The sequence below is a fragment of the Pyrgilauda ruficollis genome, unplaced genomic scaffold (genome assembly GCF_017590135.1).
Source record: "Pyrgilauda ruficollis isolate IOZ18807 unplaced genomic scaffold, ASM1759013v1 scaffold135, whole genome shotgun sequence".
Lineage (NCBI taxonomy): Eukaryota > Metazoa > Chordata > Aves > Passeriformes > Passeridae > Pyrgilauda > Pyrgilauda ruficollis.
This window is the reverse complement of record NW_024511988.1, coordinates 1,139,802-1,160,404: the sequence shown is the minus strand read 5'-3', so window position 1 is coordinate 1,160,404 and position 20,603 is coordinate 1,139,802. Positions and strand designations below refer to the sequence as shown.

Sequence of the window (20,603 nt, the reverse complement as noted above, 5' to 3'; positions counted from 1 at the left end):
ATAAAAGGAAAAAATAGAAAGAGGAGGTGACACATTTTAGGCAAGCGCTGGGTTTTTGATGATGCTGGCAGATGGGGCTTTGCTGGAGTGAGCAGAGAGCCTGTGGCTGCAGCCACCTCCTCATGGCATCGGGGGCAGTGTGCTGGTGGCCTTCAGGTACCACGTACCCAGGCAAGGTATGGAGATAAAAAACACTCATTTTGTTGGGTTCATAGAGTATAATAGGATTTCTGGGATGAGGAAAGAGGATTGGGGGTAATTCAGGATTTGGCAGGCGTATTTATAAATCCATGAAACCCGAGCCTTTGAGATTTTGCATGTGCTGAGAATCACAGCTCTTGTGATGCACTAGTGATGAGTCAGGTTCCTCCTGGCAGCTGCATCATGGAAAGGGCCCTATTCCCATCCCTTTTGGGCTGCTGTTCTGAGTAGATGGGTGGAGAAAAGGCAATCAATGGTTTAAAGCCTTTTAGCTGAATGTGTTGGGCTTTTTGCCCCTTCCTGATGACATGCACTGATTTCCACCAAACACAAACATTGCTCCCCTGTACAGCCTGTGCCTGAAAACAGCTCTACACTAGAGAAAGGGAGTTTTGGAAACCAGCATGAGAGTTTGTGGCCAAAAAAATCATTCTGGTTGCTTTAAACAGGAGCAGCTGTGCTGGGGATACCAGCACCATGCTCAGCACAGTGGAGGTGCTGGTAATGGGCTCAGATCCTTTAAGCTTCTGTCTTGGAGGGGAGGTGATTCCTGCTCAGGGGAAGACAATCCTATTTCTGAGCATTTCATCCATGCAAGAGCTCAATGTCAAACCTTATATTTTTAAAACTGAATAATATTTAGACCTCCCCCCTCAGTAAAAAGTGTTTTCATGCACTATTGCACATTTTCATTTGCACGGTTGCTGCAAATTTGAAATGGAGGAGCACTTCTCTCTCTTGAGAGGGATGTGCTGCTGCCTTTTGGATGGGCAGAGTACCATGAACACACTTTGGTGGGCTCACAATCAGAACCAAACCCAAGAAGAGGTTGGGCTACTGAGTGGAGCCAAGGAAGGTGCTGATTGTCTTGAGTGTGTAAGGTGAAAAATCAAAACGTGCCTGGGAAGGCTTTAGTGCTTCTCAGGGAATGCTGCAAATGTACAACTGATGTGAAAAATGCCGTGAGAGCATCCAGTTTTTATTGCTGTGGAGGTCTGGATGTGACTTTCACAGGAGGAAAAATTGTCTGGAATTGTTTCTTTAGAGAAATGGTGCAAGGTATCTTGCACTGTGCCCTGCTCTGGGTGTTGAATTCGTGGGGAGAAACCCCAGGGGAGGATGAGCATTGCTCAGTGGTGGGGTGGGACAACTATAGGGTGCACTGTGTGGAATGCCAAATTCCTGCTTTCTAAGAGCTGAGAAAAGGGTGCAGGACACCTGGCTCTAACACTTGGTGACAATGATGGTGTCTTCCTAAAGTCCTTGCTGGAGCCAAGTGCCGCCCAACCATCACCAGCCAAGGACTCACTTCGCAGTGATGGATGAGAGTTGGAATATTTCCATCGTTTGGGAGCATCCCAGGCTGTGCTGAAGCTCTTGCAGAGTAAAGGCAGTCAAAGTTTGGCATGGCCCAAGATGCTGAAATAGGTGAGGACACGGCAGAGACGGTCAGTGAGCGCTGTTACACCAAAACCACTCCCTCCTTGTGCAGCGCCCTGGAATAAAGCTCCACATTCAGAGACAGAGCTCACTCAGCATCTTGCATCCTCATTTTGGGAGGGGAGCCAGGAAAACAACCAGCTAATATTCATGTTTGAAGATTTAGCTCCTGGCTCCTGGGTGGGTTTGGAGGAGGCGGGTGTGAAGGGGAGCGTGCGCTCTCCTTTGCATGTGTTTGTGCCCTTGTTGGGTATTTTTAGGCTGCAGACCGCAATGCTGCAATACCGGTGCTGGCTCCCAACCAGCTGGTTGGGGCATCGGTCACAGACAGGCTTTGGCAGCTCGTTGCTCCACGAAGTTTAATTTAGCTTGCTGAGGAGGCTGGTGAATATGCAAGTGGTAATTGCTGCTCTCCTTTCCTTAAAGCAAAGGCGGAAGCGACACCAGGGTCCAATTTTCTCCTAATGACTGATTTAATTTGAACACTGCTCAGGGCGATGCACGCTTGATGCTTTTCTTTTTAGGGCTGGGAAGAACTAAACTCCTGTCTCTGGGTATCACTGAGCAGGGTGGCCTCCATCCGTCCTGTCCATCCTGGTCACACACATGAGCTCTTTCTCCTCCTTCTCTTCAGTCTGGGTTTCCAGTTTGAGCCCATCACACAGACATTTTCACCCTTGTTTCTGTGAAAACAGTTGTTTGGGGGTGATTCGGCCCCATCAGTCCTGCCTTGAGATTTGGGCTTGGCTACAAGTTCCCTCAGTGACCCTTCCCAACCTATCATCCCTGGCCGTGTTCATACAGGGGCAATTAAGCTTAATTTATTCTGGTCCGCTCAATAGTAGAGGCCAGAAGGCACCATCAGATCACAATCTGACTTAAATTTATTGATCTAATTAGCAGTCAAAGGTACAAGCAGGAGGTGGGAGCAGGACACTTAACATATGATGCGGCGTAGAACTTGTCCCTTCTGTTCTCCTTAACACAAGCCTCCAGATTGCCCGGGGCTGCTGCTTTTTCTTCTTGAATAACCAATTTCTGCAGGATTTGCAGGGGAGGAGGAGGCTGTGTAGCTGGACTTTGTTCTGACGATGCAAGCTGTGCTGTCTGCAGCTCCCAACGACCTGCCAGGGAGCTGTGTTTTGATTTTGATCCATCATGTCAATGAATATTCATCAGCCTTCTGAAGGTTTAATGCTATTTGCCTGGTAGCTAACATATTCTCTCCCTAACCTTTCTTTAGCCTTGGTTGCTAATAACCTACAGCCCACTCAGTCTACATTATAGGGTGGTTTGGTTTTTTAAATTGTTTATAGATGAAAATGAGGAACCTCAGCAGCTCCAGAGCTGGAAGCAGCTCAAAAGTACCTTGTCTTGGTTGCTGCATGGCTGTCTGCTTTAAACCCCAAAATAAAACCTTGGCTTTTGGTCTGTCATTCAGACTCCTCATAAAACATTGTCAGGAGTGCGTATCTCTGAAGAGCAGGTGTTGTTCTGATAAAAGCTTTCCACACATTTTTGTAAGCCCAAGTCAGAGCTTGTATGTAGCAGCAGGTTTCAAGGACGAGGCTGACATGGTGTTGAAAAGGGATGGAAAATGCCCTGTGGAAGAGTTGGGTCTGTTTGCTCCACACCAGCTCCTGGAGCAGGATCAAGATCAGATGCTGCTTTGAGACTGGTGTGGCTGTACCCACGGACTTGGAATGACTAAGTGACCAAAGTTGGCAAAATGAGAACCCAATGTAGGTTGGAACAGAGCTCCTGTGCTGGGCACAAAGCGCTGAGCAGCCACCAGCATCTCCCTTTGCACCCTGCTCCTCGTGGCCCTTTAAAACCCAAACCTGCAGTGTGGACAGAAATCCGTGTGCCTTTGGCTTTTTGTTTCCCTCCCTTCTTTAGGAGACAAGCTCTGCAGCAGGTCCCCAAACCCTGCTGACACCAAGGGGATGCCAGCAGGCAGCTAATGGATTTGCTGCGGTGCTGGCTGCCGGGGAGCCGTGATGAGAGAGCTTTCATGGCAGCTGAAATTCCTCCAGCGGCTGCATATTTCTAAATCCAAGATGTAAAAATGTGAAATGAGATTTGGGGCCCTTCAGGAAGGGGTGGGGGGACTCTCCAGGCTGGGCACAGAGCAATTGCACAGCCTGGGGTTATCCTGCGTGAAGATCCAATAGCTGTTTCCCATCGTTCGCGGTTCAGCAGATGATTACACCATGTGCTAGAAACGTGCCATCAAGATCATTTCAAGGGTCAAATCCTCTGTTAAAGGACTGTGGGTAGAGCTTGAATTTTCTGCAATCTCCCTGCTTTTAGAGGGTAGTGTTTGCCATGCTGTGGTGGTGCAGGGTCTGACCTTGGGTCTGACCCAAGCCCTGGCTCTCCACAGGGCACAGCAGCTGTTTATTCTGCTGTATAAATCCATAGTTGGAGGGAATGGCAGGCTCCAGGGAGATCAGACACTCCTTTCCAAATGCTGACCTTTTTTTCCCCGAATCTCTTCATAGCTTTGTTAATAAATCTGAGTCATCCATATTTCAACCTTGGCTGTTTGTCCAGTTTCTTAACATCTCAATGTCTTGTTTCGCAGAGATAAAATATGTGGGTGTGTAACTTTGTAAGACAAATGTTTAGGCTTTCAAAAATTCCCTACTTTGCTGGTTGATTTTTCTCATTAGAGTGTTTCTCCACACTCCTCATTCCTCATAGGTGACTCTCCTCTTGTGTTGCTGACTTAAGAGTCCCAATTTTGGGGCAGCTTTTGCCTGATCCTTGCTGTCATTAGGCAGGCAGGGCACACGGTTCCTGCCCTGAGCTTTGCTCCCATCCAGAGTTTCAGAAATCAGCAAAACCCAAGCAGCCACCGGGGTGAGCGATGCCCGACGTCAGCACTGCTTAGGAAAATCTGAGCTACTGGCACCGTGTGATTTTTATCAGCTGAAATCGCCTCTTGTAAATATTTACTGGAGCTGTAAGTAAGGTTTATCTAATTAAAGCCAAGCAAAACGTTCCATGAAAAAGAGCCGCCGTACAGGGGGTTGCTGGTGGATGTTTAGGGACACGTTTAAGAGTTGGGGGAAGCATGCAGGATATTTTTTCAGCTCTGCTGCTGTCTGTAGCTCGGGGCACGCTGAGCCACATGAGGCCTTCAAGGACTGAATCACCCATGGTGGGGACCTGGTGGTCCCAAGCACATCCAGCCGTTGTGACAGCAGTTCCCTGAATTTTCCATACCCCTGGCATGAAGGGATGTGAGGTGTGGATATGAGGGGGCTGGCCTGGCTGCCGTGGCATGGGGAGATTGGTGCAGATTTGCTGGGATTGGCAACAGTGGTGGAGCCCAAGACTCCTCATCCCACGGGGACAGTGGCGTGACCCCTGCGGCTGCCAGCTCTGGCACGAGGCAAAGCAAATGCATCTTTTTAATTTGCGTGGTCGTCAAGGTTGCCAGGACTGTAAACGTCAAATCTGAGCAGAAATATTTGGCATGAAAACTGTCTCTGCTCTTCCCCTCCGTGCCGAGCGCGTGGGTGGCTCGGTTCCTCCTCCCACCGCGGGACGGGAGCGCAGCGCTGCGGGGCGGCTGCTCCAGCCTCCTCTCTTCTCTTCCCCGCAGGATCTAGTGCCCAGGAGGGAGGGACACAGAGGACTGTGGCCATGGCCCCGAGGAAGAGGAGCGGCCGGGGGATCTCCTTCATCTTCTGCTGCTTCCGCAGCAGCGACCACCCCGAGATCACGTACCGGCTGCGCAATGACAGCAGCTTCGCCCTGCAGACCATGGAGCCCTCGCTGCCCATGCCGCCCGTGGAGGAGCTGGATGCCATGTTCACCGAGCTGGTGGTAAGTAGGATACTTCTTAATTTCAGTGTTAGTTTTGGGGTTTCTCCCTCTTTCCCCTCAACCCCCTCTTTGTAGTCTCCCCAGCCTTGGGTTTGAGTTTCCAGGCAAACTTTGGCATGAAGGGAGGCTGCTGTTGCTGAACCCTGAGCTCTGCTACTCCCTGAAGTCCTGCTATTTTTGGGTGGTCTCTCTCATTAGAAACTCTTAATTTCTTATAGCAGGGGGTTGGGTCCAAGCTGGTAAAACAGCATGTTCCCCATAGGTGCAAAGTGACTTTACTTGCTGGGCACTCAGCTTCACAGAAATTGTCAGGTGTGGGCTGCACTGAGGTTTGGAAAGTCAGGATATTGTTTCTTGGAACCCTTGATTCCAAAACTTGGAAAAACATGGATTAAGAAAAAAATTGACAGCCAAAAAAAGCTTTAATTTCCTCTAAGCAAAAACATTTTGGTGTGGTATTTTGGATGGTGTTCTACTTTGAGTTCATTCAGCAGTGAAATGAGGTTTTCCTGCAGTGCTTGGATGTGTAGAGGGAGCTGGGAATTGTGACACTGGTCACACCTCAAGGTACAGCACATCCCATTAGATGCCAGGCAGCATGGACCTGTTGAGCCAGGCCTCTTGGTAGAGGAAAGCTCCAGGTTGTATTATAAAAGCTGGTTTTGCCAAGGCATCCTTCTCCAAGGGTGTGGCAGACCAGGACACCAACACAGCACAGTGGGGATGAAGTATCCCTGCAGCAGAACTCTCCTGCTCAGGTTGGGTTTGTTTAGGAGAAGTGGCTGTCTCTGTCCCAATTTATTCTCTACTGATAACTTGGCCAAATCAAGTTTTCCTGAGGAAATGCTTTCCCATGGATCACTTTTCCCATGCCCCAGCCAGAGCCTTGTTGGGCTGAAGGAGGCATCTCTGGAGGCTCATTTGCTGGAGCCTCACCAAGCCTGTGCACCTCATGTCATCCCAGGATTTTCAAAACATATCTTCCAAACTCCTCCAGGTGCTTCATGCAGTGGCAGTGCCCCAGGGAACCTCTGTGTGTGCAGCAAGGCAGGAGCCAGTCCAGCCTGGGGCACACCCTGGTGTGGCCCTTCTGCTCCCCAACCCTTCTCCATGCTGTGGAGATTTTTAGTTATTTTTCCCCAGCCAAGGGTGAGAAAAAGGCCCAGAGGCAGCTGCTGCTCCAGGGCGTGCTGGCAGCAGGAACTCCCTGGGGACTGAAGCCATGCAGGGAGGGGGACAGCGGGTGCCCACCGTGCTCCTGCACAAGCAGCTGCAACCCCCTGGCTCCCCAAAAAACCCATCAGGCAGATCCAGTACTGGGTGGGAGGGAGGGGGAAGCCCGGCTCTGCCCTGTGGGGACAAGAAGGCAGATCCCCATTCAGGGGAGTGCAGTTGCAAATCCCCCCTCGGTCCTTACAAGGGCTCCTTCTTGCTCTCTGTAACCTGTTGGTGTCGGGTGTTAAATTTCAGCATTAGTTAAATGGTTTGGAAAGTATCCCACTGTTCCTGTACAAACCCACTGTGTAACATTTGGAAGGGAGACAGAGAAAGCACTCAGAGGTGCTGGGCTGGTCTTCACGCCTGCAGGAGCCCCATGCCATCGTGCTTGGCCCTCCTGGGTGGGATGGCTTGTGCCTGCTCTGTGGGACTGAGGCTCCCTCCAAAGTCCTTGGCTGTCTCAGCCCATTGGGTTGAGGGAAGTTAAAGGGATTGGAGGGGATCTGGAGGCTTTGCCAGCTGGAGTTGGTCCTTTGCCAACTCTTCCCTTGCATCTTTATCCTGACTTTTTTACTTCACTTGTTTGCATCAGGGATCAGAGTGGGAGGGATGGAGGATTTCAGGCCTGGGATGGGGAGTGTCTTTGGGGACACTGCAGCAGTAGGCATGGACAATCCTCCCACAGACAAACAACAGAGTGGGATCCCTGCTCCACAGATCCCGGCCTGCTGCTTACATCAAAGGGCAAAGTCCCTTTCTTTTTGGAGCCATCCTGCAAAATATTCCATGAGCTTTGTGTGTTTTTAAGTGTGCCTTGTTGATCTGAGGCAGGAAACATCCATAGTGTGAGAAACTGGTGATTGTCCCATGCCAGCAGCAGAGGATGAGGGCCTGAGCTGCAGAGGGATGTGGAGCAGCTGTGACTCCAAGGTCAGTTAAAGGCTTGGGCTGCTCTCCCAGTGTCTGTTTTTTTGGCCTGTTTTGTGTTAGATGGACACTTGGGATTTTAATTGGGATAGGTAAATAGAACAGATAAATGGTTAGGGTTTATTCTGTGTCTGTGCAAGTGTTTTTCACTTAGTTGCATTAGGAACTACAGGGAAATAGGATTTTTTTTTTTCACCTGGGCACAAATTTCAGCAATAAGAAATGCCTGCTCTTCATCCCAGACTTCAGGGATGATGCTCCCTGTCCCAGCCAGCCGTATGCAGCAGGCAGGGGCTTTTTCCTGGATCAGGGCAGATGCAGATGTTGTTGTTGTTGTTGTGGTCAATGACTGATCACTGCTTCCTCCCAGAGGAACCTTTTCCCTTTCTCTGCCTCTCCCCAGCGTGGTGTGAATGGGTTTTGTTGGAGCATTGTTGGGATGTCGCTCAAGCGGGCACCGGCCCTGTCTGAAAGGCTTTTCTTTGTCCCCTGTCCTGCCGGGGCTCCGGCCAGGCTCAGCCACCCAGGGAGGAGCAGGTGCTGGCAGAGAGGCACAAACAAAAGCAGAGGATTTCAGCAGGATTTACTGATTTGCAGCTCCTCTGGCTGGGACAATGCTTTATGATTTTGTGCAGCTTTCCGTGCATCAGCACCGCTGTGTCCTGCCAGCTCGGGTAGGCAGTGTTTGCTTCCTCAGGCTCCTGCAGAGGTGTGGCACCTGCCAGGCAGCATCCATTGGATTTAGGGATTTTTCAGGAGCCTCCCATAGGACACATCAGAAGGATCACTGATCACTGTGCCCCAGAGAGGAGGAAATCTGGGGTTGCACGACCTGCCTGCGAACCAAGAGAACAAAGCTGTGCCATCTGCCGCAGCTTCTTTCAAGAGGCTCCTGCGTGTCCAGGCTAACAATACAGCATTTCTTCAAAGGCTGAAATCTTGCTTGTACACTCAGAGAAAGCACTTGCAAAGCTCCACATAATGGTGCCATATGGTAGATCTTGCCATAACAATCCTCTCTATTTTCCACCCAGCAACTAGACTTTCCACCAGATGGGTGAATGACTGATGTCCTTTATATCTGCTTAACACTCCTTGTCACTCCGAGGCTTGTAATGAAACACTGTGTGTGTGGTGGTGTGCACTAGGCAGGGGGCTGGGATGGCTTGGTTTGGAGGGGATGGGAGGAGCCCCAGCATGACCTAGGACCTCTCTCTGGCTCTCGTTACAGTGGCATCTCCATCCCTGCAGAATGAGTGATGCTCTGGTGGCTACTGACATAGCTTAGATGTTCAGAGGAGCTGCTGAGTCTGGTGTGACTTTGCTTGCCCCTGAAGCACAAGATTCTGCCTCTCCCTGATCCCACACCCTGCTCCCAGCCTGCATCCCTGCTGGTGGAGGGATGGGTTCAGAGGAGATGCTGCCCCAGACATTCCTCAACGCTTGTCTTGCCCAGGCTTTGAGGAGATTCCATTTACTGCTCCCAATGGGGCTTCACAGCCTTTTCACTTCTGAGTTAGTGATGCAGAAGAAATTAGAGCAACCTCCATCCTGCCCTGCATCCTGCCTGTGATGTGCAGCAGCCTGTTATTAGCCTGTGAAACCAGAGCATGTAACCTTCCCTGGGTACCTCTGCCCAGACTCCAGCACTTGACAAGTTTTTTGGGATTTGGGGAGGTGACACCAGCAGGCTTGTGGATGTGCAGTGTGCCCAGCCCCCCAAACTCAGGATGGGTGCAGACCTTTGCCCACTGATGCTGCCTGGGCTTTATGCCTTCCCCTCACATGGAAGGCGGCTGTATCCCCTCCCTGCTGCTTTATGAACTAGTGGAAACTTGTGAGCCTGAGGAACAATAAAAAGGTCTCTGGCAGCTTATAAGATTTATCACAGCATTTGTTTCTGCTGTACTTGGGGCAACTAATGCATTTCATCCGAGCTGCTCTCTGGATGCTATCAGGAGATGGTGAGGAGATAGCATTCCCTGGCACAGACATTAAATCTGTTGCCTTTGAAATGCTTCGTGGTGGTCGATAGGTCTGTGGCTCATGATATGCAGTGCTGGGGCAGGATTCTCCATGCATAACTGTCCCTTGGAGCTGTGCCTCCCCTTCCTCTTGGCATGCTGGGATGATGGCTCTTTTATATAATGCTTGAGCAGGGAGCATATAAACGTGAGCAGAAATGGTGGTGTGGTCAGTGTGAGCACTGCTGTGTGTCAATAACAGCTCGGCGTTGGGAACTCATTGCTAGCAATCTCCATTGTACTCAGGAACTTCAGCAATGTGCTTTTCCCCCGGTTTCTAATCCAATAAGGAAAAAGTATGAGGTTTTGGGTTTTGCAAAACAACACGGCTTTTAAGTAGCAGCTGAGGGATCAGCTGCAAAGCCAAGCTTTGCATTTCATGCTTGCAGGTCAGCTGTTGTGTTTTGCTGCCTGGTCCTTCCAGCATTAAGGACTTCAGGATTTTGAGAACCACTGAATGGTGACCAAAGCCATTTCCCCTATATCTGCAAAGAAAAGCATGTGGTTGGTGTCTAGAAAAAATTACAGTTGCAGTAGCCCTTGTGTCCTGGGCAAGCCACCCCTTTCTGCAGAGTCCATCCAGAGCCAGATGCTGAGCATGGAGCTCCTGACCCCATCCCACTGCTGTCTCCCAAAACCAAGCTCCCTTGGCTTGTGAATCACTTTTAAGAAGGCAGACCAAGTGATAGGTAACATCTGCTTTTAAATTCACTCTGCGGGGATCCGTGTGCCATATGGACACTTTACCAGGCTGCCCAGTTTTTGTTTTTCTGATGTGAGCAGTCTGGACCTGCCGGGCTCCCATCCCAGCCCAGCGCTCACGGTGCTTGTTTTCATCACCTCGTGTTGTTAACACCCTCCCAGCTAATCTCTAAATGTACCTTTTGGTAGGCAAGCATCTGATAGAGAAGTCACACACCTACTTGGTTAGAAAATAAGGGTTTTCTGCCTACGTGTGTTCCCTGAACCTGAACGAACCAAACCACCAAGGAACTCTGTATTTCAGCAGAAACAGCCCTGTAATTGCAGTATCTGTTACTGCTACAAACCAGCATGGGGCTTGCCCAAAAAAAGTGCTGTTCCCAACCCCAGATTCTACAAAGGAGCTATGTTACAGCACGATGTGAATGTCAGCTGAAGGCAGAGAGCACATAAGGAACCCCTTTGTTTCCAGAAGTCCAAGTGATGTGGAAAAATAATATAGTCTACCTATAGAAATGCTAGTGGGAATGCTTTCCACTTTGCACTTCGTAAAAGCGGAGGCCACATCCCTGGGAGATGCCTGGCAGCTCGTTTGGTAATGCATCAGTGACCTTAATTGAGGCATTTAGGTTTTTGGCTTGCACTTGCTGCGAGTATTTCTGGCACAGGTCACCATGGAGGGTACCAGCCTCTTTGGACAGGGAATCTGCTCCAGCAGCAGTCTTCTTCCTCACTGCTCAGTGGTTGGGTGGTGTTGATGGAGTTATGAGCAGGATGGACAGCAGATGAGTTGTGCTCTATCACCATGCTCAGCTGGAAGCATTCCTGCCGGGAATAGCCTGTGCCTGCCGTGTATCCATTTGCAGATACAAGTGGAAGCTGTCCGTGCTGCTGTAGTATCTGTTGTTGGCAGAGTCTGGGTGTTCCTCAGCGTGGGAACATCACCAAGGTCAGCTTTTGGCAGCTGAGGCTTTTGCAGCCCTGCAGGGAGGGTCCTGCCTGAGTGCCCAGCGATCCCAATTCCCATGAACTCCAGTGTCCAAGTCAATACCATTATTTACAAGGATCAGCTTCCCTTTCCCCACCACACCCAACATCTGTAAGCCAGTCTGAGCCTGCTTACAGGTGACATCTGCTGGGTGTGCAACCCTGAAATCATAGAAGTCACAGAGTGGTTTGGGTTGGAAGGGACCTAAAAGATCATCTCATTCCAGCCCCCTGCCATGGACAGGGACACCTTCCACCACACCAGGCTGTTCCAAGTCTCTTCCAGCCTTGGTCAGAAGTATCCTTCTCTTAGGGTGACTCTGCTTTGCACCTGAGTAAGTTCTTAAAAATGCTGCTAGGATTTCAGGTGTGACTAAAGCCAGGCCTGTGAGGGATGAGGACTTGTCCCATCCTTTTCCATCCTCTGTTGCTCCATCAGCATCATGCTACAGCTGGCTTCTGCTTCCTGTGGCTGCATTCTTTAGTTCCCAAGGTATCTCTTGGGAAACTTCCAGGATCAAGCTGATGTGGGGCTTTGTAGCCTCTAATTCCATCCAGCCCCTTTTGAAACCCTTCCCAGAGCATTATCTGGGAAACCTTGGCAGGGTTTACCCCCAGATCAACCATCCACAGTGTTCCTACCTGAGCATCCCTGTCAGGCAGGGGACATCTGGAGCCACTCTTGGCCTGTTGGCTTGATTTCCAGCTTGAGCAGCTCCCTGGGATGCCAGGAGCAGCAGCAGTGTAAAATCTGACTGAAAAGGGAGGTGCTGCTTGAGTTCTGTAAAGAGCTGAGAGGTCCACATCTGTAACCTTGCTTATTTGCCAGCTCTATGCTTTATTATGGTAAGAGGTGCACCCACCAAAGGACAGCCATCCCCAGCTCTGGTTGATTGGATTGGATCCATTTGAACTGTCACAGTAGTAGATAATAGGCTGAGACATATTTTTGTTGTTTTTTTCAGGGTGTATGTACAATTGTTTGGAAAAAGCACACTGGTGATGCACCTGCAGGGCTTCTGGATCTGAGAGTGCTCTGCAGGGTGAAACTGTGCAGATCAATAACTCAGGCTGGAAAAGTACCCTGGGTTAATTAAAATGGGAGAAAGGTTTTCCAGATGAGGTCGGTGAAAAGGTCACAGGAGGCTGAGCTAAATAAATAACATTAAAAAGAAGTGTGTATGTATATATATATATATATATGATAGCAAAAAAGGAGAAATTTAGTGAATATCTCTTTTAAATACACCAATATTGAAATAGATAACAAAAAAGGAGAAATTTAGTGAATATCTCTTTTAAATACACCAATATTGAAATATGAGCAGCTTTGAAATCTTTAGCCTATTAAAATAATTATTGAATTAAAATATTAAAGCATTACATGCTGTCTGCCTCAGTTAGGTGTCTGAACTGATGGGAACATGAATCAACTGCAGCTGGAGTTTATTGAAGGGCTAAATCAGCTATTGATGGCCATAATCTTTCCTACAGGAGGAGGAAGGAATATATATTTCATTTGTGTCTGTCCAGTGTGTTCAGGTCAATAACTGAGCAGGGTGGATTGGGGTCTTTCTGAGACTAGGAAGAAAAATTCATTGTGAGAAGAGGTTAACTAGGCATGAGCACTTCCGAGTGCTTCTGTTATTCATTGTTGCTGCTACTCATTTGCTTGGCTGTAAGCAATTTCCTTTATTCAGGAAATTCATAAAGACAAAATGAATAATAATTTTTTATCTGTTATGCTTATTCATTAAAAACATGAATAGTTGATTTTTGTTCATGTGCTGTAATTGCAGCTGCTAGTTGTCATGGAGAAATTAAAAATACACAGTGATAATATTAGCAGGGGTTGGCTTGTCTGAGGAGTTGTTTCTAAGCTCTCAGGGTACTGTAGCTGAAAAGAAGTGTGCTGAGGAGGAGGCATTTTTATTAGTGATAATAAAACCAAAAGACTTTAAAAAAAACCCCTGTGATAAATCTGCATACACTGAGAATTGTAGTTGCCTAAATAAAGCTGCAGCTGGAGGAGCTCCTCCTGCGGCGCAGGGTGGGTGTGGAGACAGGGGGTTGTTTGTAACAGCCACTGGTTAGTAAGGATTAATATGTCTTTTTTCTTTCCAAGAAAACAGCTTAAAAGGAAAATAAGGAGCTGAGTAGGGTGTGTTCTGGGGCAGGGGTTTGCTGAAGGCAGCAGGGCCAGCACTGGAAGCAGCAGCTGCTGCTCCGGCCGCACGGGCAGCGGAAAAACAAGAGATGAGGAATGGGGGGAAAAATGCTGATTGCCATTTCCCCTGACACCAGAGCGTTCTGGGATAAATCAAATTGATGAACTTAGAGAAGAATGCCTGGAAGAGAGTGAAAAAGAATATGACCCCTGAGAAAGGAAGGCGGTGCAGGCTTCAACAGGCCATTATTTATTGACTTTTTAATTCCCATGCTGGACCCCTAATGCCAAACATTGCCAAAAAGTTCACACTTTGTTTTTTCCTTCTATTTTTTTCCATATTTTTTGAACATTCTTGAATCTCTCTCATGCTTCATTTGATGATCCAAGAGATCTCATCTTTACATGCTATAGCCTCGCTTGCAGAAATTTCTAAACTCTGTTCATCCATCCACCAGGAGTAAATTCATTTACTGTTTATTATGTTGGTCATTTATTGATCCAGTGACATCTTTCTGTATATATGTGTGTATATATTTATTTAGTTATTTATGCACACCTGTATGTATAAGTAAATCCAGAGAGAGAAGTTGTGGATGCCTCATCCCTGGAAGTTTTAAAGCCAGGTGAGATGTGACTTGGAGCAGCTTGGTCTAGTGGATGGCATCCCTGCTCACAGGGAATGCATTGAAACTAGCTGATCTTTTAGCTGCCCAAAACAAGCTTTTCTGTCCCTCTATAAACATATATATGTATGTTTCTACAAACCCAGCACAAACCAGCAAATTTAAAATAATCATTATATCAGTTGTGGCAGTGGGTGACCCCATGTCTCCTCCATGTACTAAACTTACACAAGTTATCAACCAGAAAGGTATATTGGATTTAAAGGTTTTTCATCTTCTTTTCTTACATCCTCTAAGGATATTTTGGAGTTGCAGACCCCACTATAGGAAGTTGTTCCTTATTTAATCTCTTTAATCTCTACTCCCCAGATGCTTCATGCAGAATGTTTGATGGCATGAAGGACCTGTGGGATGTAGGGGAAGAACCCATGCTGGTCACACTGTGGTCTTATGGACATGGGTAGGGCAGCATTTGGGCTCACCCAGCTCCAGGAACCCATCCTGGAGGTGATTCCTGAAGTCAGGAGATTTGCAGCATCCTGCTGTCTCCCTCCTGTTGCCCCCACTAATGCCTGTGGCTCTCAGTCTGTGGAAGATGCTCATTAAAACATGGCATGAGTGAAGTGGCAGGGACAGGAGTTTGTCTGTGCTGTGAGTCTGAGGCTGGACTTGATGCTTTTCCTGCTGGGAGGGTTGAACATTTTTTCCAGTGTTTTTTTGGCTTGATCTGGCTTTGCCTTCAGGAGGTGGTAGGAGATGGCAGTGGCTACCAACCAGAGAGGTGGTGGCATCTTCCTCCTTGGAGATACTCAAAAAGCCATCTGTACATGGCCCAGGGCAATGGCCCAGGGGGTTGATTGACCACAGGGCCCCTCACACCATCGAGCTGCCAGCTTGGGGAGGTGCAGGCCATGGGAATGTCTGTCCCTGAGTGCTGCTGTGTGTCCTCCAAGGGAGAGCATGGACCGCTTGTTTGGCTCACAGGGTTGTGCTCACCATGTGCTGAGCTGAGCCACACGTTTCCTAGGTAACTTCAGGAGAATGCTGTGAGATCTCACCTTCGCTGGAGCTCTTGCTGTGCTCAGAGAGAGAGCCTGAGGTTTGCTTGGCTGGAATGCAGAGCTGTCAGCAGAGCACACAGCATGGAAGTGTTGTACCTCCTGGAAATAGCAAAATACACACTGAGAATCAAAGCTTCCCTATGAGGTTTTTTTAAAACCATATTCAAATGAAGATTTAATGTGGAAACCTGTTTCCTGATGTAAAGGTGAATAGTTTAGCTGTACAGAATAAATATTTAAGAGTAGCATATCTCTTTCCAGTAAAAACACTCTGGGCAGAGACTTCCTTTGGTGGTAAAACGAGGCTGTTATTTTTTATGCCACTGACCTGATTCCAAAAAAGTATTAAAAATAGTGAAGTTGGCAGATCCTGACATGGGAGGCAGCCAGGTGGAAGGGGCAGAGCTGAGAGGGGTGAGGGCTGTGAGGGTGATGGACACCGACCCACTGGTTGTCTTCTCACTCTTCAACAGCTGCCAGCATCACGCTCTGTAGTGGGAGTGTGTGGATTGCAAATGGCCCATAAAATGAATTTCCAGTTAGAATCACCTAATTATCAAGCTCGTGATTACTAATTGAAGGCCCATATGGGTGTGAGTTTCTGCATGGCTTCTCTGCTGCTGTGGGACTCCAGTCGATTGTTAAAGGCTTTGTGGGAGCTGCATTTCTACAGTGGGCTATGAGCCCCCAGAAAACAGGTGTTTTTCCTGTCTTTTCTTGATCTTTTGGAGCTGGAAAGGGCAGTTTCTGAGCAGCCTGCACTGAAATGCACATCAGTGAGCCTGAGCAAGGGGCTGGAGGTGTCTGCAGGAATCCCCATACACGTAAAAAGCAGCAAAGACCTGACTCTTCACAGCTGAGTCACTGTTACGGCTCCGAATAGCAGTCGTTAGTCACTCTTTGATTATGAGGATTTTCATATTCACTGGGTGCCACATAGTATTTATTTAAACACCTCTCCCAAGCATCCTGCAAGATATCATTAGGTAGGTGTTGTTGAGTGATGCAGGGCTGTGATGAGTGAACGTGTTAGAGCTGAGGCACGATGAAATGTGCTGTGTGAGACTTAAAAGCATTTCTGCACCTTTTTTGGATGTGTTTGCACATTGTCATGTGCCAGCACCTACCTAATATGTTCTTCTGTTTTGTCCTTTCTTGCTCCTGCTTAGGTTTCAGCTTGGTTTAGGTTTTTTTTTTTTTTCTTGTTAATAAATCTTCACATTTGCACAGGTTGTCTTTTTAGGGTATGGGCATTTTGAAAGTTTCAGTAAATATTTTTCTAAGGACCTAAGTGCAGATGTATGTGGCTGGTGCTTTCAGACCTGATTATCAGATTCACATGGCCAGAAAGGGGTCACAGTGGAAGCAGTTTCCTGTGCTCTCTCAAACCCTCACCACAGAGGTAAATATTCATCAAGAGACCCTTCTCCTCCCCCACACTCCCAGATTTACTTTTCCAGTTAGCTGAATTTCAGCTTGGTCCCTGTGTGGGTGTCATCCTGTTGGTCACCTTTAGACTTTCAAAAAAAATGTTCAAGGCCAGGTTGTATGGGACTCTGAGCAACCTGGTTTAAAAGGTGGAGAATGTTGGAATATTTAAGGTCTGTCCCAACCCAAACCATTCTGTGATTTCTGTTAACTGAGGCTGAAGCAGAGCTTGGATGTTTGACTGGCTCATAGCCTGAGGAGACAACGGGGAAGTGCAGTTTTGATTTAGAGGCATGGAAGGGTGACAAGGCTTGCCGAAGGCTGGGGTGGAGGTTGATTGCTTGATAGGAATCTCTGACCTCCCCAACTGTAAGGACATGGGAATGTTTGAGCTTGGCACTTGTTGGAGTAGTCCCTAGCCCAGGTTCTCCTCCCTGGGTGCAGGAGGATGAGATGTGGCTTGCACAGGGCTCAGGTTTTCTCAGTCCTCTCTTTTTCCCCAGTCTCTGTTGTGGCAGCATGGATTTTTCTGTTGTAAAGGTGTCCAAGTCTGCTTCCAGAACTGCACCAGCATCAGCTCTGTGCAGCATGGTGGTTTGAAGATTTGGGGTAAAAAAGTCAGGGAAGAGGCAAAGCCTCCTCAATGAATGCGTAATAGAAAAAACTCTGCAACGCCTTTCCTTTTGAGGTTTTGACAAGAAGAGAAATCAATACCTGCAGTGCACAGATGAGCCTTTCTGAGGTGTCTGGGACTGCTAGCAGCCCTCTGTCACTGGTTGTTGTGCTGGAGGGCCCCTATTACAAGATAGCTGAAAGCTCCCTTCCTTGGCTACTGGGTGCAGTATGAGCTTGAATTATATCAGCTGAATTTCTTGGTGGTCTGTGGGCTTGCTGATGCAGGAGCCCATCTTTTGCCTGAGGCATCTTGCTCAGCCTTCCCCAAATGGGGCTTTGATTGGGGTACAGAAGCTGCCAGTTGTAGTTGATAAGTGTTATTGTTCAGGCAGGGAAGCTTTAACAGTTCTCCATATGGGGTTTTTTGGTTGCTGGAATTAAATGTGTAATTTTTAACGGGGATCCTCTTACTTAAATCCACAGTGTGGGTGGGATGAGTTGGCTTGAAGCCATGGCAGGGCTTTCCTGTGACCTTCTGCAGCCTCTCACTGCCGCCCCCAAACCCCTCCAGCACGAGGATTATCACCAGGTGGTGATTTTAAGAGGTACCTATGGTTCTAAGATCGATGTTGGCTTTAGCAACGAGCCTCCCAGCCCTGCCTGAATGTTTTATTTAGTTCCCTCATAAAAGCTTTGACCTACATCTAGCACCAGGAAGCGATGAGGCTTTGATAATACTCGGGCATCCCGGCGGAGGGCACGCTGCTAACCGAGCTTCCAAGCTGAAAATGGATGTGTACTTTAAAACATCAGATAAACCAATAAAGGCTTCAGTCAGTAAACAGCTTTATCTCTGCCAGGCAGTACGTGATCCACTTTTGATGGAGAGGATGTACCTCTTTATGAACTGTAGGTATTAGGAAAAGAGCTTTCTATTTTTAGCTGTAGGAAAACAAAGCAAAAGCCAAACACTATAGTTTTTGATGATATGAGGGTGTCAGCAATGGAAATGGGCTGGACCACTCGGAGTGAGGTGCTCCAGTGAAGTAGTGATGATAAAAAAGAAAGGTCCTGTTTGGATTTTTCTTTGCTGTGTGTGTCTTAGATGAGATTGCTCACCTGAAGCTGTCAGTGTGAGTCTTGTGGGCAGCCGTGATGGCTTCATGGGTGTCCTTTCCAAAACACTTACAGCCTTTAAAAGCAGTGAAGGAGATATCTGGGAGGGACAAGGCAGGGAAGAGTTTGCAGCCCAGAGACAGGAGAGGTCAGCAAGAGCAGGATGAGAATTTGCATCATTGCCCTGACAAATTGAGAGTCACGAGGTGATGCTGTGGGGTCACTGATGTGCCGTGGTGTGACCCCACATTGATTTACACTGCTTGTCTGGGGGGCTGTGTCTGGGATGAGTTGGCTTGTCTGGGATGAGTTGCCATCACCTGTTTGTGTACTCATGGTGCATGTTTTGTGTTTCTTTTCTCCTTTCCAGGATGAGCTTGACCTCACAGACAAGCACAGAGAGGCCATGTTTGCACTGCCAGCAGAGAAGAAGTGGCAGATCTACTGCAGCAAGAAGAAAGTAAGAGACTTGTTGGGTGCTGAGCCTCTTCCCTCTCATGCAGGATGGGGAGGAGTTGGGGGGAATGACACAGCTCTTGGGATGGCAGGTGGTGTCACAGAAATGGGTCTGTTCCTGGAGTGACCTGGAAAAACAAGGTGTTTGGTTCCCAGCCCATTCAGACTGGAGAGAGTGTCCCCACAACCCACATGAGTGTCCCCACCTCCATGCTCATCCCTTCCAGCACATGGAACTCTGTGGGCACTGAGGCTGGCCTTGCAGGGGTGAGGGACTGCTCACCATGTCCTAGAGCCCCTCCCAGTATCTAAAGGGGACTCATAAAACAGATGAGGACAAACCTCATAATAGGGGCTGTTGCAGTAGGACAAGGGGTAATGATTGCAAACTGGAAGTTTATTTAGGTTAGATTAAGGGAAAAAGGTTTTTACAGTGAAGGTGTTGAAGCACTGGCGCAGGTTGCCCAGGGAAATTGTGGATGCCCCGTCCCTGGAATTTTTTCAAGCCAGGTTGGGTGGGGCTTGGAGCAACCTGGTCTGGTGGCAGGTGCCCCTGCTGACAGCAGGGGCATTGGAACTAGCTGATCCTTAAGGTTCCTGCCAACCCAAACCATTCTAGGGTTCTTTGATTCCATTCCCTAATTTGCCACTGTGCCCCTCACCTGGCTGCAGGGGGTGGCTGGGCAGTGCTGGCAGTCACTGCCCCACTCAAAGGGTGCTCACTGCTGTAAATGTCTCTTTTCTCCTGCTGTAGCAATGGCACCAGATTTTCCATCTGCATTTTAGGCCAAGAGCAGGCTTACCTTGCTCATGTAGGATTAAGTTTTAAGCCTCTCATAAATACCCCTGAAATCCCTGTATTATTGTTAAACAGAGGCCTGCCATGCCCGAGGTTTAAATGGGAGGGGAGAAGGGATGTGAACAAATTGCAGGCACTGGTCAGGATCAACAGGAGAATGGGCAGGGGATGCTGCTTGTCACTCCCTGGTGGATAAGCAGAGCCTGGCCCTGGTGTGTCTGGATAATGGGAGAGTTAAATCAAGCAAAGCCATGTAATTATTATTGTGAGTGCAGATTATGTGCTATCTAATCTCCTGAGGAAGGGTTTAGATGGAGCTGATGGTGGCTCTTTCCCTTTCCAGGATCTCCTTGCTCTCATGGGTTTTTACAGGCTGTGCTGTGAAACTCCTTGCTCAGAGGAGGAAGGAGCCACAGAATGGTGCCTGTGGCATCCTCTGAGGTTCTGGGAGCAGGCATCCATCTGAGGCTGGATCCTGGCTGCTGGACTCCTCTGGTCCTCATTCCTCTGGCTGTTCCCAGCCACTCCTTCCCTACTTGTGATGCCATCACATTGAGCTGCAGAGCACATGTGCCACTGCTTGCTCTGGTGGAGATGTGCTGGTGGAGACAAATGCTTTTCTCCTGCTTTTTAATTAAAAATGAGTGAGACCATATCAATGAAGGCTCCAGCCTTGGAGGAAATCAGGAGTTACATGGGCTGGAGAGCATGTCTGTGCACAGCAGGCTCTAGGCTGTCCTGCCCTGTGTGGTGATGACTGGTGAGCAGCCGAATCGCTGGTGGATATTCTGGCAGCTCAGGGTAAATCTTACTTGTGCTCCTGTGTATTTATGAGGCCAGATCACCTACATGGTAGGCTGGCATTGAGGAGAGGGGCTGGACTTCTCCAGCTGAGAGCAGTGTCTGCTTTTTGGGCAGGGCAGCAGAGCTGGGGCTAGGACAGTGGTCTTACCTCCCTGGAGTGGCAGTGATTTGGGAAGTGCAGGGTGTGCCCAAAGC

The 20,603-nt window shown here is 48.5% G+C and overlaps 1 protein-coding gene across 3 annotated transcripts in view; it reads left to right on the top strand.

The window, feature by feature from the left end:
- The window catches only part of DAAM1 (dishevelled associated activator of morphogenesis 1), a 91,198-nt gene that overhangs the window by 32,584 nt on the left and 38,011 nt on the right, over positions 1 to 20,603 (top strand). For all 3 annotated transcript variants that reach the window (XM_041459395.1, XM_041459396.1, XM_041459397.1), the window contains 2 exons: positions 5,255 to 5,478; positions 18,720 to 18,809. In XM_041459395.1, coding sequence (XP_041315329.1) covers positions 5,296 to 5,478; positions 18,720 to 18,809 — 273 coding nt within the window. In that variant the 5' untranslated portion in view covers positions 5,255 to 5,295. The remainder of the gene's footprint in view (positions 1 to 5,254; positions 5,479 to 18,719; positions 18,810 to 20,603) is intronic.